Genomic DNA, 23,473 nt, shown 5'->3' on the forward strand with positions numbered 1-23,473 from the left:
CTTCAGAAATCATTCTAATATGCTGATTTGCTGCTCAAAAAAAACATTTATGTATATTCTTAATTATTAAGAATTTTTTCAGGTCTCTTTAATGAACAGAAAGTTCAGAAGAACAGCATTTATCTGAAATAGAAATCTTTTGTAACATTATAAATGTCACTTTTGATCAATTTAAAGCATCCTTGCTAAATAAAAGTATTAATTTCCATAATTTATTTCCTAAGAAATCTGATCTTTGGATCTTTCTATTCATCATAAAATCCTGAAAAAAAGTACTTAACTGTTTTAAATATTAATAATATTATTAATAATCAGAAATGTTTCTTGAGCAGCAAATCAGCATATTATACTGATTTCTGAAGATCATGTGACACTGAAGACTGAAGACTGCACATCACAGAAATAAATTACAGTTTAACAGATATTCACATAGAAAACAGCTAGTTTAAATTCAGTAGCCTGTATGACAGAAATGTTTCTGTTAACAGCTTCTCATGTTCTGTGTTGGTAAGTCAGGATGCATTCACACGGACCGCAATGAAACAGAAGCAAATCAGTTACACTGAATCTGATATGCACACAGTGTGAAACAGAATTTAATAATACTGCTGTCTCAAGTCAGAAGCTCTCATTTGCTTCAGATGCAGTCGACTCCTTGTGTGCGAGCCAAATGCTCCATACAGTGAACAGAGACAACTTTTTATGCTGATTGTTGCATTGGAAATTTTCAATTGGTTGTGGCAAAGTTAAAAGACGTTCAGTTCACAATTTTAACTGAGCCACCTGAAAAATGTAAATGCAACAATTAAAGTTTGAGGCTTAAAAAAAAAAAAAAAAAGTAGAAGAAAAACAATATGAATACTTTTGCAAGGCACTGTATTGTCGCATCAAATGAGCACTGGAATTATGCAGGATGTGATTTGAACATCTTTAATTGGACAATAAATGAAGCAAAGTGTTACATTACTTTATTTGTCCCGCCCTCACAGGCACACGAAATAGTTTAGTATTATAGCAGTATTCATACATCCTCAGACACAACGCTGATATTAAGTTAGAGGCATTCTTATGTTACACATCCTAGTATTTATGTCTCCCGAACTTGATGAAAATACCTTTGTGCATAAACGTTCTGGGGTTTCACTGCTAATGAGAAATGCCACCAATCTTTTCACTTCATAAATAAAGCAGCTTCATGCATGATTGTGTTTCAAGAAGTGTGGAGGTTACAGACTGTCGGACCGAATGTTTTCTGTGCTAAACTCTTCCTGATCGCTGCCAGACTCTGGATCCGTGTTATTCAGCAGCTCCACTAATAAAGCGACGAGCTCGCTGTCCTTACAGCCGCCGGAGGTGGATCTGCGGTCGCAGCGGCGCAGACTGCGGTGGATCATGGCCTGCAGGGAAGTGCGCAGATCCCACAGTAACTCCCAGACGTGAGGAGAAAACTCCCATCGGATGAGTGAGTGACCCGGTAACAGCACCTCCACAACATCTCCAACAACTGAGCAAACACAAACCAAAACATCCTCACCGCTGCATCTACAAAACACTTTAGAGCTAACATACACTGACCAATCAGCTGTGTTATAGTCTCAGTCCTGTGTCAAATATCCTTTTGGTTTTTATCATATTTAGGCCATGTTGATCTTTTGTTCTGAAGTCCAACTAGTCTATTTTAGTCTAGTTTTAGTCAGTTAAAACTTAGTCACGCTGCATAATGGTTAAACTGATAATCAATTATTCTGCTCAAAATTATAATCGTGATTGGTTTTGTGGTCCAGGGTCACAGATAGTCTTAAGTGTCAATTTTTCAAAATTGAGATGTATGCATCGTCTCAAAGCTGAAAGCTAAGCTTTCCATTGATGTATGGTTTGTTAGGATAGGACAATATTTGGCTGAGATACAACTATTTGAAAATCTGGAATCTGAGGGTGCAAAAAAATCTAAATATTGAGAAAATCATCTTTAAAGTTGTCCAAATGAAGTTCTTAGCAATGCATATTACTAATCAAAAATTAAGTTTTGATATATTTACGGTAGGAAATTTACACAATATCTTCATGGAACATGATCTTCACTTAATATCCTAATGATTTTTGGCATAAAAGAAAAATCTATAATTTTGACCCATACAATGTATTGTTGGCTATTGCTACAAATATACCCCAGCGACTTAACACTGCTTTTGTGCTCCAGGGACACATTTGAGAAATTGCATGAAAATAACCACACTTTCACCTGTAAGCGCAAATCGACTCGTACACATGCTGTATTTGACCTCATCTGGTTCCCTGATTTATTATATTACCAGAAATATAAACACTCTCTACATTATGAAAACTGGTAAAACTCATCTAAAATGAAAGCAGTGATATTCCTAATATTAATTCCAAATTACCTGCATGTTTTTCTATTGAAATGGAAAAAAAGACTCTGTATTGTAAACTCGATCAGTCGAGATCAACTCCAGCTTACATGTTTGTGGTTGCCAGGTTGCGAAGATAAACACATGTGCCTTTTTAAAGAGAGAAGCTCTGAGTGGGGGATTTACACGCCTGATATCTGGCAACCGCAAGCATAAACTTCTGGAGGTCCATTTTTTTCCTCTTCTAGAGAAATTTTAGATATAGAAAGTCTTTATTTTTTTCAACTACATTTTAGTCTCATCTTATACTGAATGTTGGATATAGTCGCAGTTAGTGCTTAATGATTTCAGTGTCGTCTTGTCTTTGTCAGAACAGGTTGTCAACAAATATTTCTCACCCTAGTTTTCCTTCACAAACTGAGCTCTAGTATGTGCGCTATGATTAGGCCTGGCATTACCTCTCTCGCTGAGGTCACAGTCTGTGAGGAGCAGCAGCGCCAGCGGATGAACCACCGAAGAGTCTCTGATGAAGACCTGACCGTTTGATTTGACCGCAGAGAAGAAGGTGAGCCAGCGACTCGACAGATCCGGGTTTCCTCTGAATGACACCGACACAAGAAGAAGAAACAGATACTCGAACGATGCACATTCAGAACGAGAAAGCCCAACAGAGATTTGATTTGATTTGAAAAGTTAGACTCTGTATTCCTGTTTGTATTTAACATGATGAGGAAAATGTAGAGAAAGTCTGCCAGGTGTTATTTTAGTATTATTGAGTTTTTATTAATATCTTGAATTTCTTTTAATTTTTTGTTTTCCATTTTCATTTCAATTTTAGTTAAAAGTTTTAGTAATTTTGACACTTTTATAGCTTTAAATATATATACGTCTACTATTTTTATTTCAGTTTAAGCTTTAGTTATTTTAGTACATCATAAAACTAAATGAAAATGAGAAATGTTGCCATGGCAACTAGCTGAAATAAAATAATTTGTATATTTTATTCCAGTTAATGTTTATTTTCACATAACAAAAAAATTCTTTGGGTTTTGTTGTGCATCATATTTCAGGTGCTGTTACTGAAAGATGGGACACAAAACTCAGAACCTGTTAGCAAACACTGGCACTCAGTTCTGATGTGAAGAGCTAAGCCAATCATAACAAAGCATTAAAACGCTACGATACCAAAACACACGTAATACTGATTCCATATAAGGTCATGTCTTCAAAATGCATTTTCCTGTACAAACTCAGCTTTTGAATTCAAATATTTAAATTGTAAAAATGTTTAGAGTGAGGCCTTGAAACAATAAAACAAACATTTCAATCGATCCATTATCCAGTAACAGTTGTGTGCGACTCTATTGATGTTTTTACCGGTTGGCAGAGGAGCGATGCAGAAGCACAGGGCCGCTTTCCGTACGGTACGACAGATTCTCCGGCCGAAATCTTCCACTTTTGGTCACTGTGCCTCTTTTCACCTGTAAATACATGTGCATCTTTACAGAAATCGTGTTTGGTGCAGATACAGTTGTTATTTTTGTGCTGTGGCCAATAAACGCTGACATTACAAATCTATACGGTTATACAATTCAGGCTTGTGCACATGAAATCATGCACCAAAACATAACTGACTGTAGTGCATTTTTAATTAATGCAATGCTTTTCAAATCTGCTTGGGACTTTAAATAAGAAATTATATTATCTGCTTACAAAATAAATGCATGTGTCAATAACCACCTGTATGAGGTGAGGATAGAGTCCGGCGATCAGCACGGCTTTAACCAGCTGCTCCTGCTGACTGTGCTGATTCAGACCAGACGACAGACGCAGACATTCAGCAGAAGCATCCAGAAGTCCAGCTTCACACAGATTCTCTCCGAACTGCTGCATCAGGCCTGTTTGAGAGACCCAGAGCAAGCATGCACGTGAAGAGCATGATTTATATCATCACACTGGTTCATTCACCAGAGGCTTTCTATCCAAAGTGACTGAGGAATACAACAGAACGACTCGTCCTAAGGAAGCCACATCAGTGCAGACCAGTCTCAAGCATGAAAACAACGCATCAGTGCTTCATATTTTGTGCAGATGCAGCAGAAAACAAATTCATAGAAGAGCAGCAAAGCTTCAGATGAATCTAATGTGACGCTCAGATGCAGAACCAGAGCATTTACATACACAGATGCACTATAATGTACTGTGTTTGGACCCAAAGAATTATTATAGATTTTTCAACTGCAATCATTTTGTATCTGATCAGCAACTTCTCATTGAAGAGGGAATGTGAACCAATTTCAAAGATTTAAATGTTACCTTGTTATTGCTGCATTTAACCGTTTTTATTCATTTAAAAATTCTTTGAAAGTTCAAATTATGCACGAGCCATAAAAACAAAAACGGATCATTTTTTTTCAATATTGATGAGAAATTTAATTTGAATATATCACTGTGCGAAATTTATAAGAGCGTATAATCTGAGAATTATCAGTATTGACCCCAGTGTAAAGAATGGAATTTAATTAAACTCCATTGAGTTTAGCATTTTATAGCTCATGATTGCTCAAAACATCAAAACAACGTAAATATTAATATTAGTAAATAAAATCTACTTGCATAAACTTTCACTTTCAGATGAAGAAAGTGATCAGTCTTTCATTCTGCAGTGGTTCATTAGTAGGTGACATATTCAGGTAAAATTCAGTCCAAAAGTGTGAGACACATGGGAAAGTTTTTGACACTAATATAACTTCATAGATAATTTTACAAAGTATTTTTGACACCTAATACATACCAGTGTCAAAATGACCCAAACTTTTTTTTTTTTTTTAATGGTTCAATCTCTTAATAAATATTTGTAAAAAAAATAAAAAGAAAAAAAAATCATCAATTGTAAAAAATAAATGATACGTATTTTAGGCATCTTAAAGCATTTGCGAAGTCATTTCCAAAACTATGCATTTTTAGAAATTATCTATCTGTTCCAGGTCAAAACAGACCCGAATGCATTATGAGCATAATCATAATCACAAAGATTTACATACTCAGCATGGACATGTACGCTCAAAATAACATGAGATGGCCGGAATAATTATATTATTTAGATTTGAATTCAGTTTAATTAGATATAGTTTTAGCCTCGTGCTTTAACTGTGTGCAGGTCTCACCATGTATGAAGCGCAGACTGGCTCCAGACAGAGTGTATTTGTCCAGAAACTCCTGCTTGCTCTTTTTTTTTTTTTTTTATAAAAAATAATGTATGTTGAGGGTCTTAAAGCATTTGCTAAGTTTCATTCTCTTACTAAAATAAGGAAATAATATTGTTAGTCTTGTATAACATACTTTTTTTTTGTTGTTGTATTACAGATGTATAAGTTACATGTGACTGCACTGTTAGGATTGCTCAAATTTCACTTTACTTGTATAGCAACAATAAAGAATCTTAAATCTTGAATCTTAAAAGCTATGCATTTTTTTTTTTAAATTTGTAATTTTCTCTTCTGGGTCGAAACAGACCGAGTGTCGAGGCGGGTGAAGGACCTTGGTTCTGGTGTCGTAGTTCTGCTCTTTCTGACAGCCGGCGTCCAGCACGTGCACGATGTCTTTTAGGCATCTTAAAGCATTTGCGAAGTCATTTCCAAAACTATGCATTTTTAGAAATTATCTATCTGTTCCAGGTCAAAACAGACCCGAATGCATTATGAGCATAATCATAATCACAAAGATTTACATACTCAGCATGGACATGTACGCTCAAAATAACATGAGATGGCCGGAATAATTCTATTATTTAGATTTGAATTCAGTTTAATTAGATATAGTTTTAGCCTCGTGCTTTAACTGTGTGCAGGTCTCACCATGTATGAAGCGCAGACTGGCTCCAGACAGAGTGTATTTGTCCAGAAACTCCTGCTTGCTCTCTCTGCCCTGCAGCTCTTTCCAGCTCTGAACGACTCGACTGAAGACCAGATGATCGCTGCAGCTGGAGCCGCTGAGAGCCACCTTGGCCTGCAGAGACCACAGCAGGATTAAAACCAGCACAAACACCGTGAACCCTCTCTGAACGGCTCTCTGACCTTGGAGACGAGCGCCCGGTTCTGCATGCTGTTATAGAACGGGTCTCGCGTCAAGCAGGCCGCCACAGACAAAACGGGAAGAACGCAGGAGAACAGAGCCGAGAGAACCAACGCCTTCCCCAGACGCGGGTCACACGACATGCAGGCCACACGCTCTCCCAGCGGAGTCAGATTCTCAGCAGCGTCCAGCACACCTGAGCCGCAGAGAAGAGACAACACACACACACACACGTGCTGCTGAAGACATCTGCTCAGATCTACAGTGCTCATGGGATGGTGCCTTTCAATTAGGGTTATTACTGTTAACTAAAAAATGAGAAATGTGTCCTTGGCAGCTATTGGAAACAAAATAAGTTTAAGTTCAAAAATAAACTAACCTAAAACTGAAAAAAATAGAAAAAAATGAATGAATGAATAACAAAACACACAACAAAAATACTAAAACTTTCAAATTAAAATGAATACAGGAAAAAAAAACTAAAAATAAAATCCAAGTAAAATATTAACAAAAACTACAATAGACTAAAATAACACTGGATTTAACTGTGTCTCTGGTAACTGAGTTTTGTCAGTCGAATGCATTTATAAAAACTCCAGTCCAATTCTTAACTCATTTTTCAAGTTACAAAAGGTTTGACCGGTTCATACAGAACTGCATGAGATGCTGTGATGCAGCACAGATATTTCTGTCTTGCACAACTGAAGGCAGAACACATTTAGTATGAAGCGGTCCTTACTGTGTTCAGTGGACAGAAAGTGTGTGTGAACGTCTATTATAATAAATTAAGCTGTCCTTAATGCAAGTGCAATGGAGAAATACAGTTCAAAACAGTAAGAAGTATAATATATTAACAATAAAGAGCAGTAGATTCTATTTTTATACATTTCAAAAATACTGCTGAAAATTGGCATTGTTTAAAATAAAAGTATTATTAAGGAAACACCGTTACATCATCCTTCATTTCATTTGGTACAGCACCTGTTTCAAAAGTCACTGTACACATTTAAACCAAATTTTGTTGGTTCTGTCTGTTTTGACCAGTCTTTAGTTAAGGCACAGGACAGAATGAAGCCTGTATCATTTCAAACTGAATATATGCATTAAAAAATAAACCAATAAATAGATACTACTTTCTAAAAAATGAAAAACACTTACCAATATCCATCAGGTTCTTCACAGCGACTCTGACTGCTTGACTATCCGGGGAATCCAGCACTTGTGCCAGGAAGTCCACAGCCTGCACGAGGAAGAACAACAACGTGTTCAAATAATAACATGAATGAAATCATAAACTGATCTTAACGCAGAGAACTGACCAAAGTGAGCCTAGTTTCTGAATTTAAAGCAAGCCGATCGAAGCAGTTAAACACAGGAGACTCTTTCGCTCACTTTGCTGTGGGGACAGTGGATCTTGGCCTGTATGATGACGCTCTCCAGAGGAGTGCGCAGGATCTCTGGGACGGGAAACACAGCCATGCGGTCCAGCTGTTTTCGAGGGAAGAGGTGGTAGGAATGGCCCGGCTGACAGCGGCCCGCTCTTCCTCTTCGCTGAGTGACGTTAGCTTGTGAAATCCAGACCGTGTTCAGACCAGAGACCTGCGAACACAGATTCTCATATTTCTGCATCCCAGGGCCATTCAGACTAAAACGATTATTTTATAAATTAGTCTTGTCTGTAATCGCAATTACAATTACAGATGCCACAAATGCAGAGAACTGACCAAACTGAGCCTCGTTTCTGAATTTAAAGCAAGCAGATCAAAGCAGTTAAACACAGGAGATCCTTTCCCTCCTTTTCATATTTTTTTATTTAGCACGTGCACGATGTCGTCTATAGTGACCGAGGTCTCTGCGATGTTTGTGGTCAGGACGATCTTCCTCTGTCCGTCTGGAGGACGCCGGAACACCGTCTGCTGCTCCGTTACTGCCATACTGGAGTGCACTGCAGCGGAGACACAGAAAACACTGCTGTCAAACAATCAGAGCAGATTCAAATACAGTATGAAGTGTTTCATGAAACGTCCCAGGAACCTGCTGCCGCTGTACTTACACGGTAAAATCAACTGTGAGCCGGATCTGAAAGCTGCTTTTTCTTCCAGTTTCTGTTGCACAGCTTTAATATCTTGCCATCCTGGGAGAAAACACAACAGAGCGCCTGCAGCGGAGCAAACAAACACTGTTAGTCAGTATACGAGAGGAAGAAGAGGCCTGGTCTGAATCAGGAGAGAAATCTGCACAGAACAAAACCGATCTAAATACGTGGCTGGATTTTGATGTGAGAGACAACAGCAGATGCACTTTTTTACTGGAGGAAGAGTTATTATGGATTATGGACTCTATGGTATTTTAGTTAAAAACGTCTTAATGCTGGATTTGTTTCAGCTTTTGTCTTCTCCAGATGTTCACTGATGGACTGGAGTGCTGTGGATTACTTTGATCAGCTGTTTGGATCTCGCGAAACTTTTACTGCACATTTGAATAACACACTAAATGCTCCATTACAAACAGATCAAACTGCGCTGACGTGGAAAACCAGAAGTAGTAATGCTAACTATAACCATTGTGTTGTGTCAGAAAGAGTTGAATGTTATTACATCATTCATTTCAGGGTTTGTACAACCTCTTGAGAGAGAAATTCAAGCTCTTTTCAAGTATTTGACTTGAAACTAGTAACTATTTCCAGCACTTTAAAGCTCTAAAAATGATCCACTTTAAATGTTGTTTTCAATGGGATGACCAAAATATACTTTGTGGTAAACAAACACTTGTGCAAAATGTAAAAATACATTAAATCACCACTATAACCAGCAGATGGCAGCAGAGGACCACTTATTTGTTTTTTTTGCTTTATATTTAGAAATCATAAAATCACTATTATAAAACATCAAATCAACAAGAAATCAACTTTTGTCAAAGTTTTGGCCTTTTTTGTTTATGAAAGTCAGTGCGTTGAAAAAACACAACAATCAGACATCAGTCAGTTCAGTATAACACTACAGAAGAATATTGGTGCGTTTAATAAGAGTGAAATATACACATTTTCCATATAAAATTAGATTTCGCACATTACCGTTGCTAAAATAAGTCAATTTTGTATGCGTCCCAACTCCTGTCAAATGTGCATTACCGAGAAATAAACATGTAATATTATCAGTGCCTGCATTTATTATTAATGCAAAACAATAGTAATAATATTATGATTAAATTATCTTTATTTTTAACACCCCCAGTCACACCTGACTGCAAAGGATCCATTAGTAAGCAACTGATGCAATGCTACATTTAACACTGAATTTACAGATTAATCACATCAGCCCTAAAAGCATCTTTACCTGGCTCTCTATTGCTGTGAATGTGGTCTATCACATCAGCCACTAGATCCAGATCAGGAGCGACATCCTTTTCTTCCTTGAGACGGAGAACAGAAGGAAAACTGATTGTGATTCCTCACATAATCAAACATCCTCACAGCGTGAAGCTTCACCTGAACTCACCTCTCGGTCTCTCCTCGGCGGTGTCGGTCGACCCATCTCCGTCAGCACCTCCTCCAGGAACCGGGCCTGCACCGGATGCATGAATCCCGGCACATGCACCACCGGGCATCCGCCGAAATACTGCGAGAGCCGCTGCGTGTCTCCGGTGGCGCTCATGAGCAGCACTCGCAGGTCAGGATTGTTCTTGATGCTGGAGAGCAGCAGCGCCAGCAGCAGGTCCGTGTTCACGTCTCTCTCGTGCACCTCGTCCACGATCACATGGCTGATGCCCTGCAGACCGGGGTTGGACTGTAGTTTGCGCAGCAGGACTCCGACTGTGAGGAAGAGCAGAGCGCCACCGCTGCGCTCCGGGGGACGGGACTCCAGACGCACCTGAGACAGACACACACCGCACGTTCAGGGACAGGCGACTGATCTCTAATATAAACACTAGGGAGGTTTGGATCATGATTAAAATGCAGTGGTTGCCTCTAATTTTAAATGGAAAGAGCACAGACAAATAGGCCTGTCACGATAACAACTTTTTGTTTTGGAAATAATTGCGGTAAGCGATATTATTGTCATTTTAAAGACCATTTTATACCACTGAATATATCATCATAATGTAACAGCATAATAATGCTTAATAACAAACTTTTCATTTTTAAGAATATTTAGATCATGGAAATTAAGTATCAAAATATTCAACACCTTAAAAAAACCCGAATAAATAGTAAATAAACATTTCCTAACAAAAAGTGCAAAGTAACAAGTAGAAAAAGAAAAATGCACAAAGAACTTGTATAGAGATTTTTCCATCTACAGATTTTTCCCGGACCTTCTTTTCTCTGTAAGTTAAGGCTGCTCACTATTGCTGAGAAACACAATCACTACTCAGCAGTCAGATGTCCGTCAGATGCCTAAACAAGACCATATCTGCAGATGAAACTTTGTTTGTAGAAGCTTTTTTTTAATTTGAACTAGCTCCTCATGACTGCACCTAGTTATGTACGAGAAGCTGCAAAAGACACAGGCGCAAGTGGAACGTACAAAACATTGTGACATTAATTTTTAAGTAAATATATTGCGTCACCAAAAATTATTGAGGTCATATATATATATATATATATATATGGCCGATAAATGCTAATTTTTTCTGTTATCGGTATCGGCCGATTAGAAAATTTGGCCGATATCTTAAAGCCGATAAATAATGCATTATTTCCTTCAGAGACACTTCAGATGCGCGCTGTTCGTTTGCAGTCTCAAAAAGTATATAACAATTTGGATATAGATGTATCGGCCAACATATCGGTTATCGGCTTTCAAAAATAAACAATTATCGGTATCGGGCAAAATGTTCATATCGGTGCATCCCTAGTGATATCGCACATCCCTAATTATAGTTTTAATTAGTTATTTTCTGTTTTTATTTCCATGTTTGATAAAGTTTCAGTAATTTTGTGTTTTTGTGATTTTTAACCGTTTTTTTTTTTTATGTCTACATCGTTTTAATAATTTTTTGTTTTAATTTTATAGTACATTTATTTTATCTCAAGTAACAGTTTTTTCATGGTTTATTTTTAGTTGTGGTGTGAACGAGCCTTTAAACTTAACAAAAGAATGATTTTCAAATGTTCGGACTTTGGTTTATTTGTGAACTTTAGAGAAAAAACTGATTCAAACATGTTCAAAATGTTTTGTTTGCTTATGTTTTTAAAAATCTTAAAATCGCAGAGAAATGCAGATCTGTTCTGCCATATGTTGCGCACCCGCATGAAACAGATTATTGAAAAAGAAAAAGTGTCCAGGGACTCGGTTTTATCCATCAGTAGTTGATTGGATATTGAGATATGGGTGTTGGCCTTAAAAATGGAGGCGGATCTGAAAGAGAGCGGGATTTATGCGGACTACAGCATTGGAGAAGTCATGCAAAAATTAAATAATGAAACTTTCATGTGCATCATAAAACAAAACTAATTACAGACTGAAAGCTCTAGTATGTTCTTGCCTGGTATCCCACGCAGTGACGGAGAGCGGGTCCCATCTCCTGCGCTACACGGTGCGCAACAGACACGGCGCTGATCCGGCGAGGCTGCGTGACCAGGATGTTGCACTCGGCCCCCTCTCCTCTCCTGACCTGCCCCTCCAACAAGAAGCGCGGGATCCGTGTGGTCTTCCCGCAGCCCGTCTCTCCAGCGATCACAAGCACCTGTGAGGACCTCACCGCCTCCAGCACGCTCTCTTTATAGGAGTCCACGGGAAGCTCCGCCCCTCTGCCAGGCCCCACCCTCATCCACAGGCTGAGCAGGTGGTCGCTGAGAGACTCCGCCTCCTCGTGGCATAAAGCACGGTACCGCTTACCAGTGATAGCATCTGTAATCAAGTCCTCATCATCATCATTATCATCATCATGAACGGGCCGCTGCTCCTCTTCATCCCACAGTTTCTGAACCTCAGCCTCCACTGGATACTAAACAAACACATATCAAACAGTCATGAACTGTTTCAACAATTAAATCAATATTACAGTGCATTTAGTTCTACAGCACTGCCGGATTTTTTTGCTTGTTTATTAGCTAGGTGTCCTTTACATTCTAAGCATTTCCGTTAGGGGTGTGCGATATTTATTGTCTATGATAATATCATAATTGTCGTTTTAACGATGTGCGAGCTGACATTATCAAGTATATGCAAAAAAAACCTGAATGCAGTTAAAATGCCCATTTAATTCACGTTATGAAACACAAGCAAGAGTGCGTTTTCTTGAATATCACTGCTTGAGCTCGACTGCAAATGCGACATTGATTTTCATAAAACAGTTTAACAAACAATTTGTTAATATGTTTTGCCAATGAAAATAGTTCCTAATAAAGCCGGATCAGAACATTTGTGCGGTGTTTTGTTGCTGAACGAATCAGTTTTTGAATGAATCATTCATTTGAGTCAGCGATTCAAATATCCATTCATACAGACAGTCGCTTGCTTCGCTTCTAAATGAATCAGTCATTTTGAACAAATCGTTTGAATGAATGATTCAGTGAATCACTCATTAAGACACACACTTGCTGCCACCTACTGGCGGTTTTAATGTCATTTATTTATCCATGACATGCCTAAACCAGCACAAAAACACACTCAGCAAAATATGAATTATCATTATCAAAATCCCCCCAAAGTATTGAGATAATTATTTGTCAATATTGCACACCACTAGTTTCCGTTTAACTAGACATTTTTACATTATTCTCATTATTTTCAGTTCAGTGTAATGCTTGTAATTAAGTAGTAAGTGTTCATGCACAAGCCAAATATCCAAATAAAAATCATGTCTCCATCTGTATTCTAACACACATAATTATGAAATATCCTTTATGTACTTCTGATTGGCCGAAACATGGGTCCGGAGTGAGATGGTGTGTGTTTCACCTGTGTGAGGTACTCCTGAACCCTGCGCTCTAGATCTGTGGGTATTTGGATGCGGCAGGGCCGTCTGTGTCTCTCTCCAGCTTCACGCACCTCCTGCTGATGGTATCTGGCGTGAGTCAGAGGATTGTTCTGCTCATCCAGAAGCTTCAGCTCCTGTGGACCGAACAAAAGCAGTCAGTGCGGGTGCTAGATGACAAGCACAGTACTTCCTACTGAAACAGAGAGTAAGGCTTATCAACAGCGGCAGTTACTTCACAACTACAGAATTAGATTTTTATTGCATGAAGTTTTCTCATTTAGGGTTATGAATGTGCATGCAAAGTTTAGACACATGGCCAAAATATTAGTTACATCGTTTGTGTCGGGATCAAACCGACCCCCATTGGGTTCCATGCGATTTGCCAAAAGTCAACAATATATAAAAAAGTTATAAAAACAGAAAACCTTTCTTGTAGGCTGTCGAACTCTAAAATTTGAAATACACAACTTATGAAATTGAGACTCGTCTTATGAAGCATTCAAAGAGAATCTGCTGTTTCTTCATCTATCTGAGTTTCACAGTCTGTGAACTGATGTAGTTTGTAGTTGTAGTTTTTACAATAAAGGTTTTCTGGTTTTACATGATTCTTTAGTGTTTTTTCATAGAGACGGTTTTTGTCAAACTGCATGGAAACCAATTTGACATCGACACAAAAGGAGTACCGAGATTTTAAACACAACAGGAGAATATTTCTCGCCATAAATAGGTGGTTTTAGAGCACAGGGATATTCTAGAGCAGCGCTTCACAAATTGTGGTTTGCAGAGTGAAAACATTTTTATATTTACACCCCAGCAATAAGTTCGTTCAAATTCAGTTAACAAGTTTGTTGGTGCACATAACTTGTATTAATATATTTCTGACATGATGCACAACCAGTGTGGCACAGATTACACTTGTGTTTCCTGCAGCAACGACATGCAAAAATAAGCATAGCACGACCTGTGTTGTCTAATTCGAGAACAAATGACTCTCGTGAGCCAGTTCCCTAAAGAACTGTCTGTGCATGTTTTCAACCCAACCTTAAACCGGAGACAAGCCAGTGCTGCTGCGTTTGACTCCGCCTCCAGTCTGCGACGGCCATCAGCGGTAAAGGTCATCTCCTCGGGCCAGCGTACGGTCAACTCACACGTCTTTACCTTACCACCGGTAGTTCTGTACTGAAGCAGCTCCTACACGGGAGAACAGAGAAACAGAAACACATAGGGATGAAAAGCAACAGGAGAAAAAAGGAAATCGATGTCTATCTGTCAGATGTGTGTGCTGATCAGTAATGTTTATAACTTACTCTGACTCTATTGGATGATGTGGCCACCTGAATGATGCTGCCAAGAAGTGCCTTTGGCTTTGGAAATACGGAGAGCGCCTCAATCACTGCTGGATCCTCTTCTATGGGCCTATAACACATCAAACATCAGATACAGATGCAGATCATGCCAAATGCACAAACATGGATATCAAACAGCATGTCATATTTATACGAAAGGATGATATTGAATCATACTATAGGTATTCCTGTCTGCTCGACTCCTACCACACAAGCATCTCGTTTACCACTTTGTCTACGCAGGACATCAATTTCCAGAATATATCTACACTATGTAGTAATGATGTGTATAGACAATAAGCTGACTTGTTTCTTTACCACTGGGAAGCATCAAGTTGAAAGTACAGAAAGGGCACATGGAAAACTGGAAAAAAAAAATATATATATATATATATATGCATGCGATCCAACATTTATTTAAATATTCTATTTATGAATAGAAAAATTTAAACATTCTGGTTAACATGTCTTTCTTGCACTTTTATCTCTCTAAACAATGGATGGCTTTTTTTTTTTTTTTAAATGTGGAACTTAGCAGAAATACGTTAACGCTTATTTACACAAGGATTTATGGCATAATATAGGCCCATTTCAAAAGTTTACATGATTTTGTGATCTTTTTTTTTACTTTTTAAAAGAATAGTTTACCCAGAAATGAACATTTTGTCATCATTTACTCGCTCTCATGTCATTCCAAACCTGAATGAGTTTCTTTCTTCTGTTGAACATAAAAGAACATATTTTGAAGAATGCTGGTAACCAAACAGTTGATGGTCCCCATTGACTCCCATAGTATTTCTTTCCCTACTATGGAAATCGATGGGGACCAACAACTGTTTGGTTCTTCAAAATATCTTCTGTGTTCAACATAAGAGAGAAACTTCTACTGTTACTGAAACAATTACTGATATGACTCAAGTCATACAAATTAACAAATGGGGTACCTCAGGGCTCGCTCCTTGGCCCCATCCACTTTTTAATATACATAAAAATCACTAGGACTTATTAATCAGGCACATTGCTTTTGATTACAACATAACTAACAACAAGCTGACATTACTGATAACATCTTTAATATATCCAACAACCAAGTGCACATCCTTGCAAACGTATTTTGTCTGTGATCTATTCTAATGTACATTACACTACATATTTGTCATCAGCTAATATTTCATATTTAATTTTTGGCACATTGTGTTTACTGTTTTCAACCTATGTGCCCAGTTTGTACTTCCAAAATACAAGAGTATTTGATTCTATGGTGACTACAATCTTATTGTGCATTTTATTCCCCTACACACTTGTATATAACTGGAATGACAAACTTAAAATAATAAACTCAGCTGCAGTATAAGACTACCCTTGGGCTCTTTCCTTCTGGGTTTTCTTCAGGAATGGCAGATATTTAAGACGATCATGGACCGCCACATCATCTTCATCTTCCCAGACAGACGTCTGCCTCCCTTTCCGTCTCGTCATTCCTGTTACAGAGGGTTGCGTTCCTTGTCTGAGGACTCCCAGCTCCTAAAACACAATGCAGAATTTACAAGATTGCTAAACATTCAAATAGTGGTCTAATAATCTATAATTTTTTGTAAACAGCACAGAAAACAAACATTATTTGTGAAATTTCACATTTTAATGGTTAAGTGAATCGAGACATGGTTTTAAAAGACTTGGAATAAAGTACACAAGTAGTATGGACAAGTTTTATGAAACATTTCTGGTGCTTTTGCGTCTCCATTTATGGTTAATATTACATGGTACAAACTGAAAAACACGGCCTTGAGAATTTCTTCTTTAGTGTTCCAAGAATGAAGGGAGGTCACATCGGGACATATTTTGGAACAACATTGGAGTACGTAAATTTTCAACTTCAGGTAAAATACTGAACTACAGTTCAGTCACCATATAGTTCACCGAGAGATGAATGATATTGAATGCAATGGGAACAGATTTGGAGAAATGTAGCATTGCATCAGTGTCTCAGCAATGGATGCTCTGCAGTGAATGGGTGCCGTCAGAATGAGAGTCCAAACAGCTGATAAAAACATCACAATAATCCACAAGTAATCCACAGCACTCCAGTCCATCAGTTAACATCTGGAGAAGACAAAAGCTGAAACTAATCCAGCATTAAGACGTTTTTAACTAAAATACCATAGAGTCCATAATCCATAATAAGGCTTCCTCCAGTGAGAAAGTGTTCTGGTCTGAATCAGGAGCGAAATCTGCACAGATCAAGCAGTGTTTAAACAGCTCTAAACAAATATGTGGCTGGATTTTGATGCGAGAGAAAACAGCAAATGCACTTTTTCACTGGAGGAAGCTTTATTATGGATTATGGACTCTATGGTATTTTAGTTAAAAACGTCTTAATGCTGGATTAGTTTCAGCTTTTGTCTTCTCCAGATGTTAACTGATGGACTGGAGTGCTGTGGATTACTTGTGGATTATTGTGATGTTTTTATCAGCTCTCATTCTGACGGCACCCATTCACTGCAGAGCATCCATTGCTGAGACACTGATGCAATGCTACATTTCTACAAACCTGATGAAGAAACAAACTCATCTACATCTCAGATGGCCTCAGGGTCAGCATATATTAAGCAAATGTTAATGTTGGGTTGAACTGTTCCTTTAAGCGTGTCACACATAACAGTCTTACTCGGAGTTTACAGAGAGCCGCGGCTGCCGCGTGACGCTCCGCCTCCACTTTCCGCGACCCGAAGCCCTCGGTCTCGATCCTCTCGGGCCAGTGAAGCGTGACTGTCGCTCTCTAACAAAAGACATCCAACACGGTATAAAAAGGTCAAGTGCACGAGAAATAAAACGGCATACCATAACCACACAGTAGCATTCGATCAAGCTACAGAATACACAAGACGCATCTAACCTTGACTTCTCCATCGGTGCAGCTGTACTGGATGTACTGGGACAGATCGGACAGACCCAGAGATCTGGACAGTGTGGCGAACAGGAGGTTCTTCGGCTGGGGAAACTCGAGGAGAAGATCAGGACGACCTGTACGCACACGTGAGATGATAAAGCGCTCGTCTCGAGATCCTTTAGTCTGCTGCGTGATGTGTTTGTGTTCGCAGATCTCACGAGTCTTACCTTTGTGATCCGTTTCCGGCGGAGAGCGTCGATGTTTATGTGCGACACCAACTTTAGTCCTATAATGACACACAGACGTCCAGTTTGACCAGATGTCTTTATTAACTTCAAGAGTTTTTCTCCTTAAAGTGACCAGTGCGCGAACCCGCATGAGTGCCGCACAGGACGCCGCCATGTTTAATGTCTTCTTCGCCGCTTTTGACGGGAAACCTGCTGGCGGTAGCGCCGCCTACTGGAATTGTGATCAGATATGGAATTGTATCTTTCATATTAACAAATACATAAAACAAGATACACAAAGACATGTAATTCTGCTCCAGTGCACATGTAATCTACTCCGATAATAATTTGATTTATTGTAACAGATACATTTTTGCATTGTGCAGCTTATTAGTACAAGTAGCCCGAAAACACAAATAAAATTTAACTCTATCCTATTTTTTTTTATGCTAAAATGCTTAAACGTATTACATGAAGGTGTGAGTATCACACTCCTCTACAAAAACACTGTCAAATGACAAAACATAATTTTCTTTTAAAGTAATTTATTTAAAACAAATCCAAGATTACAATGGAAATATAGACCGAGAATGATAAACTGACAAGTGTTTTTCCTTCTGAACAAGAGCAGCTACTGCAACCGCTACAATCTTAATAAAACACAAACAAGTTTATATGTTTAAGTGAGGATTAAAACATCTTCAGTCAAGTTTCCCTTCACAGCAATGTTCCAGCATCATCACAAACCACGCTGCTTTACTTCTTCAGTCAGCAGCACTGAGAGACCAACGTTCAGATCAACTGAAGGATTTTGTAAAAACAGTTTGCATCAGACCATCATTTTCATCATGGACATGCTGCGCGATGCTGACAAAACACTCAATAAATACATCAAATATTCTATTAAAACAGTTCTTAATTAGAGTTTCTAAGGTAAACACTAGCAGGTGCTTCAGCGTCATCTTCTCTTGAGGCTCTGTGTTTCATCCTCACAGTTCTCTATAGCGCTAGCAATTTTCATCCGCTGTCAAAACAAACACCAAATGTTAAGACAAACAAAAAAATACTTTTTTGGCAAAATCATTTTTTTCAGAATTAATTAATACTAGAATATGCATGAAATCGATAAAAAAAAAATTTTTTAAAAAGTGTAATAATGTGACAAAAGATTTCTATTTCAAATAAATGCTGCTCTTTTGAACTTTCTGTTCATCTGTGAATCCTGAAAAATAAAATGCATCACAGTTTCCACAAAAATAATAAGAGTTTTCAATATTATTAATAATCAGAAATGTTTGTTGAGCAGCAGATCAGCATATTAGAATGATTTCTGAAGATCATGTGACACTGAAGACTGGAGTAATGATGCTGAAAATACAGCTGCGCATCACAGAAATACATTACAGTTTAACAGAGATTCACATAGAAAACTGCTGTTTTCAATTCTAATAATATTTCATTTTTTTCTGTATTTTAATCAAATAAATGCAGCTTTGCTGAAGAGCAGAGCAGAAGAGCAGCAGTGTGACCTGTATGTGATACTCACTCTCTTCTTCTGCTTTTGCACGTTTTCGACGGACACACAATACGACAGCGGTCACTGTGAGAGCGACAGGAATCAGCAGCAGACAGTAGAGCAGCGAGTCGTCTGAAATCATAAACAGGTCCAAACAGCTTGATGTCAAGCACAGTAACAGATCCAGAAAAATAACAATTAACCTATGCATTCCTCCATGCATTTAGTGCCACAAATGAAAATTCTGCTGTTTAAGTAACTGATTAAGTCCTGTATTCACAGCCCAAATCAAATATGGCAGTGCATTAATTACATCTAAACCTCACTGGTTCTTCTATCTATGACAGCATCATGATCTGAGGTCATGTGACCTGCAACAACCAATGATGACGCCAGATTGGATTGAGGTTGCCTGGCTAAGATTTTAGATTTTGTTACTATTTTGTTCTGAAGAAAGACACACATAAATGATGAAAGCCAAAATATGAAATGTCACATATAATAATGCAGGGTGGGGGCAAAACGACTTTGGAAAGATGGCAGCATCATGATGTTATGTTTACACAGAGTTTAGTAGCTCTATTAGTCAAATCTGTTGACTTTAGCAATCTTTGTTGCATTATATGCCAATGGCGACTGTTCAAAAAAAGGCAAAAACACATTTTTCTGATGTTTACAGACCTGTAACTCAGGAATTTCATATCCTTTTAGCTTTTGTTTCTTAACAAACCTTTCCTTTGGTATCTTAGTTTTTAAGTCCCTCTATGGTTCATTTCCAAAGACATATGGATTTCAGTGCCAGTAAATTGTACACATTTTCAGTGGTCAAAAACAGTCTGTTATGCTGCTCAATATTGCAATCTGGTATTTGGCATCACACTAATTTAATTCATTATTATAATCATAAACACACTGGTGTGTAGCACAAATAATTTTTTATAAAAGCGGATAGTTCCGGTGCTTGATTCTGATTGGCTGAGCCACGTTCGAAGCTGTTGTAAATTATCATTACACTTTATTTGCTCTGTTTTATTTTGTGAAACCTTACTACGTATATGGAATAACCGTTTTATAAAAGCTATAAACCCCGTGAAGCCGTGGTTTACAGTGAATTTATAACAGCTAAGGGGCGTTGTTTACTGCACTTTGTTATTCTTCTAATCTCACATTTTTAAAGAAAATACCTTACTGACTAAAGCTAGCTTGTACAGGCATATTCTTCAAAGATCTTCTTTTGCATATAAAACAGCATAAGGGTGAGGAAATGATGACAGAATTTTAATTTTGGGTTGAATTATGCCTTTAAATGTCGTGCACAACATCACCAATGCTTACAGTACAGCCCAGTCTGAGCAGAGTCAGTCATGTAGGAACAGCAAAGAATAAAGCAGACGCACCTGGAGGCGGCTGGCAGAGATCGGTGATGTTAAAGAGCGTGGTGTGGTTGCTGATGGAGTTACTGACCACACAGCTGTAGGTGTTTTCATCGTGATACTCCACATCCAGAGGCAGAGAGAGAGAGCTGCTGAAGTCAGAGCCGCTGACGCTGGACACTAAATCACTGCCCTTAAAGAAGGACAGAGTCGCTCGAGACGCATTGCTCACAGAACACACCAGGACACACGCTGGACCCGCAGATCGTTCTGATGCTGTCGAGTTCTGTGAGGAACCAGCGCTGATGATGGGAGCTGAGAGAGGAGCTGCAATACATAGAACAATCTCAGACAGCAAACCCATCAACCAGAGTCTCCAAAAACACTAAAACATACCAGTTACAGCTTTGGACATCTAAAACGTGAGCCTGGAGCACAAAAGCAGTGTTAAGTCGCTGGGGTATATTTGTAGCAATAGCCAACAATACATTGTATGGGTCAAAATTATACATTTCTCTTTTATGCCAAAAATCATTAGGATATTAAGTAAAGATCATGTTCCATGAAGATATTTTGTAAGTTTCCTACCGTAAATATATCAAAACTTAATTTTCGATTAGTAATATGCATTGCTAAGAACGTCATCAAAAGGCGATTTTCTCAATGTTTAGATTTTTTTGCACCCTCAGATTCCAGATTTTCAAATAGTTGCATCTCGACCAAATATTGTCCGATCCTAACAAACCATACATCAATGGAAAGCTTATTTATTCAGCTTTCAGATGGTGCATAAATCTCAATTTCGAAAACTTGACCCTTATGACTGGTTTTGTGCTCCAGAGTCACGTATATATGTGTGTGTACAGTGCATATGTATTATGTATATATAAACACACACATTGAAAATATTGACATGCATTATTTTCTTTCTTACCATAGACTTTAACATCAAACCTCTTGCGGGAGGTCTTTCTGTCATGGATGATTGTTAACTTATAAAGTCCAGAGTGTTCAGATTTGGTGTTTTTAATGGTCAGCGATCCGGTCTGATGGTTCAGTTGCAGTTTGTCTCTAAACAGCATCTTTCCACTCACAAAGACAGAGAACATGTAGGACCATTTCATGAGCTCTGCTATCTGGTTGTCTGGACTGTCAGGTCCAAACACCCACACGATGTGATCGTCTCTCCGAACCGTGCCAATGTCTGTGTGCAGAGTGAGCGACTCTCCCAGCATAACCCTCACGGTCTCGGTGTTATCGGTGTCTGCGCCGAACACACCTGAGAAACACAAACAGCCACAGCCATCAGATGCTCGACCCGCCTGTGAAGCCTGGGCTCAAACGGAGCCTGAAGCAACTTTGACTTCGCTAAAAAAAATATATGATAATTATATTTTTTGAATCTTTCTGACTTTTGCTAAATGTATTCATAATAACATGCACATCTTGTGTTACTAAGTTTTTTAAATGCCTGTGCACATTTTGGTGAAAAAAAAAAAAAGATTAAACATTATATGCAGAATAATTTATTTCCTGATGAATCTCTCTATTGCCTTTCATGACTAAATATCTAATGAGTAAGTATCATTTATGCATTGGCATCAATTTATATTTTACTATTACTGCACTGCATATGAAAGCCATTGTTTGTCCTTTATCTACTATTTCATACAATTATGTGTTTACAAGCACTGTACATACATTTTTACAAGCATCTATCAAAAATTATTTTTGTTGGGTTTCCATATTATATGAAGACGTTCCATAGACATAATAATTTTTATACTGTGCAAACTGTATTTTCATTCCCCTAATCATCACACAAAACATTTAGCATTTTTACATTTCCAAAAAACATTCGGTTTTCCTCATGAGGATCAACTAAATGTCCCCACAAAGTCAAAAATGTCAGGTTTTACTGTCATTCTCTGTCTAAAGAAAATTACCACAAGATACGCTGTGAATGAGTTGTTAGGCCAATATCTGCATAATGTGATGTAGAGGAACAAACCTTAGAAACTGAGGACAATGGGGGTTTCTTTCCTATGTAAATGAAGCAATTAAATAAATAAATAAAAGTTGTGCTTTGTCCTAAAAATGTATTTAAAATATCAGTTGGGTAAATTGTAAGTAAATACAAACAAAACTAAATGATAGTCAATTTGAGTAATTTATTGATATATATAAATTTTTGGCGGCAATTTGACCCCACACATTAAAAACATGATTGAAATTTGCACATAACAGCAGGGTTAAGAAATCATTGCATACACTGCTAACTTAATCCAAGCTGAGAACATTTGATTTTTAAACAAGATCTGGCTCAAACTTTCTAATAAGCTACAACTTACACAGCCATGCGCAACATTTGATTAAATGTTTGATGTCATTATTAAAAAAAGAAATTTGTGTTGTTGAATGCATGGAAAGAGATCACGTTTAAATCCAAGAAACCGTATTACTTCAAACTGAACACTTCCAGCAGACGAGCAAAAACGAGATCAGATGCCATTTAAAAAGAACAGAACTCACCAAGCAGTAAGCAGAGGAGAAACACGGATTTAGGAATCATGCTCGCTTCGAGAGCTGCGCTCAGGGGTGTGTTCAGAGTGACTGCAGGTACAGATATAAACGGGTAGATTGTGTAAGTGTGAATCGAGTGTAGCGTCAGTGATCCGAATTAATATCAGCGTCGCATCGACTCGTGTTTACACCTGAAGCGTGTTTGAGTCAGAGCCGCTGGATGAAGAACAA

The 23,473-nt window shown here is 38.1% G+C and overlaps 2 protein-coding genes across 2 annotated transcripts; both read right to left on the reverse strand.

Moving 5' to 3' along the window:
- Positions 1 to 951: 951 nt before the first annotated feature.
- Positions 952 to 18,228, reverse strand: dhx30 (DEAH (Asp-Glu-Ala-His) box helicase 30). Its single transcript, XM_016452600.1, has 20 exons — positions 17,831 to 18,228; positions 17,610 to 17,737; positions 17,382 to 17,492; positions 16,074 to 16,237; positions 14,675 to 14,783; positions 14,409 to 14,558; positions 13,349 to 13,501; positions 11,931 to 12,392; positions 9,941 to 10,312; positions 9,779 to 9,854; positions 8,497 to 8,601; positions 8,262 to 8,388; positions 7,836 to 8,088; positions 7,602 to 7,683; positions 6,446 to 6,639; positions 6,227 to 6,377; positions 4,110 to 4,267; positions 3,747 to 3,850; positions 2,828 to 2,967; positions 952 to 1,504 (listed from the first exon to the last, which is right to left on the reverse strand). The coding sequence occupies exons 1-20, from the start codon at positions 18,003 to 18,005 to the stop codon at positions 1,227 to 1,229; spliced, it is 3,492 nt and encodes a 1,163-aa protein (XP_016308086.1). The 5' UTR covers positions 18,006 to 18,228; the 3' UTR covers positions 952 to 1,226.
- Positions 18,229 to 18,386: 158 nt separating this feature from the next.
- On the reverse strand, positions 18,387 to 23,472 carry LOC107662531 (signaling lymphocytic activation molecule). The gene is made up of 6 exons (XM_016452596.1): positions 23,434 to 23,472; positions 23,252 to 23,335; positions 21,654 to 21,998; positions 20,744 to 21,046; positions 19,377 to 19,478; positions 18,387 to 18,854 (listed from the first exon to the last, which is right to left on the reverse strand). The coding sequence occupies exons 2-6, from the start codon at positions 23,289 to 23,291 to the stop codon at positions 18,838 to 18,840; spliced, it is 807 nt and encodes a 268-aa protein (XP_016308082.1). The 5' UTR covers positions 23,292 to 23,335; positions 23,434 to 23,472; the 3' UTR covers positions 18,387 to 18,837.
- Between the last annotated feature and the right edge of the window lies 1 nt (position 23,473).

Source organism: Sinocyclocheilus anshuiensis, unplaced genomic scaffold, assembly GCF_001515605.1.
Source record: "Sinocyclocheilus anshuiensis isolate Anshui unplaced genomic scaffold, SAMN03320099.WGS_v1.1 scaffold1152, whole genome shotgun sequence".
Classification (NCBI taxonomy): domain Eukaryota; kingdom Metazoa; phylum Chordata; class Actinopteri; order Cypriniformes; family Cyprinidae; genus Sinocyclocheilus; species Sinocyclocheilus anshuiensis.

Excerpts from the sequence above, each read along its gene's own strand:
- dhx30 (XM_016452600.1), bottom strand. The coding sequence starts at position 18,005 with ATGGCGGCGTCCTGTGCGGCACTCATGCGGGTTCGCGCACTGGTCACT. Across the intron at positions 3,851-4,109 it reads TCTATCCTCACCTCATACAG|GTGAAAAGAGGCACAGTGAC; the intron begins GTGGTTATTGAC and ends ATGTATTTACAG. Across the intron at positions 1,505-2,827 it reads CTGTGACCTCAGCGAGAGAG|TTGTTGGAGATGTTGTGGAG; the intron begins GTAATGCCAGGC and ends GTGTTTGCTCAG.
- LOC107662531 (XM_016452596.1), bottom strand. The coding sequence starts at position 23,291 with ATGATTCCTAAATCCGTGTTTCTCCTCTGCTTACTGCTTG. Across the intron at positions 21,047-21,653 it reads GTTTGATGTTAAAGTCTATG|CTCCTCTCTCAGCTCCCATC; the intron begins GTAAGAAAGAAA and ends TATGTATTGCAG. Across the intron at positions 19,479-20,743 it reads TCTCTGCCAGCCGCCTCCAG|ACGACTCGCTGCTCTACTGT; the intron begins GTGCGTCTGCTT and ends TTATGATTTCAG.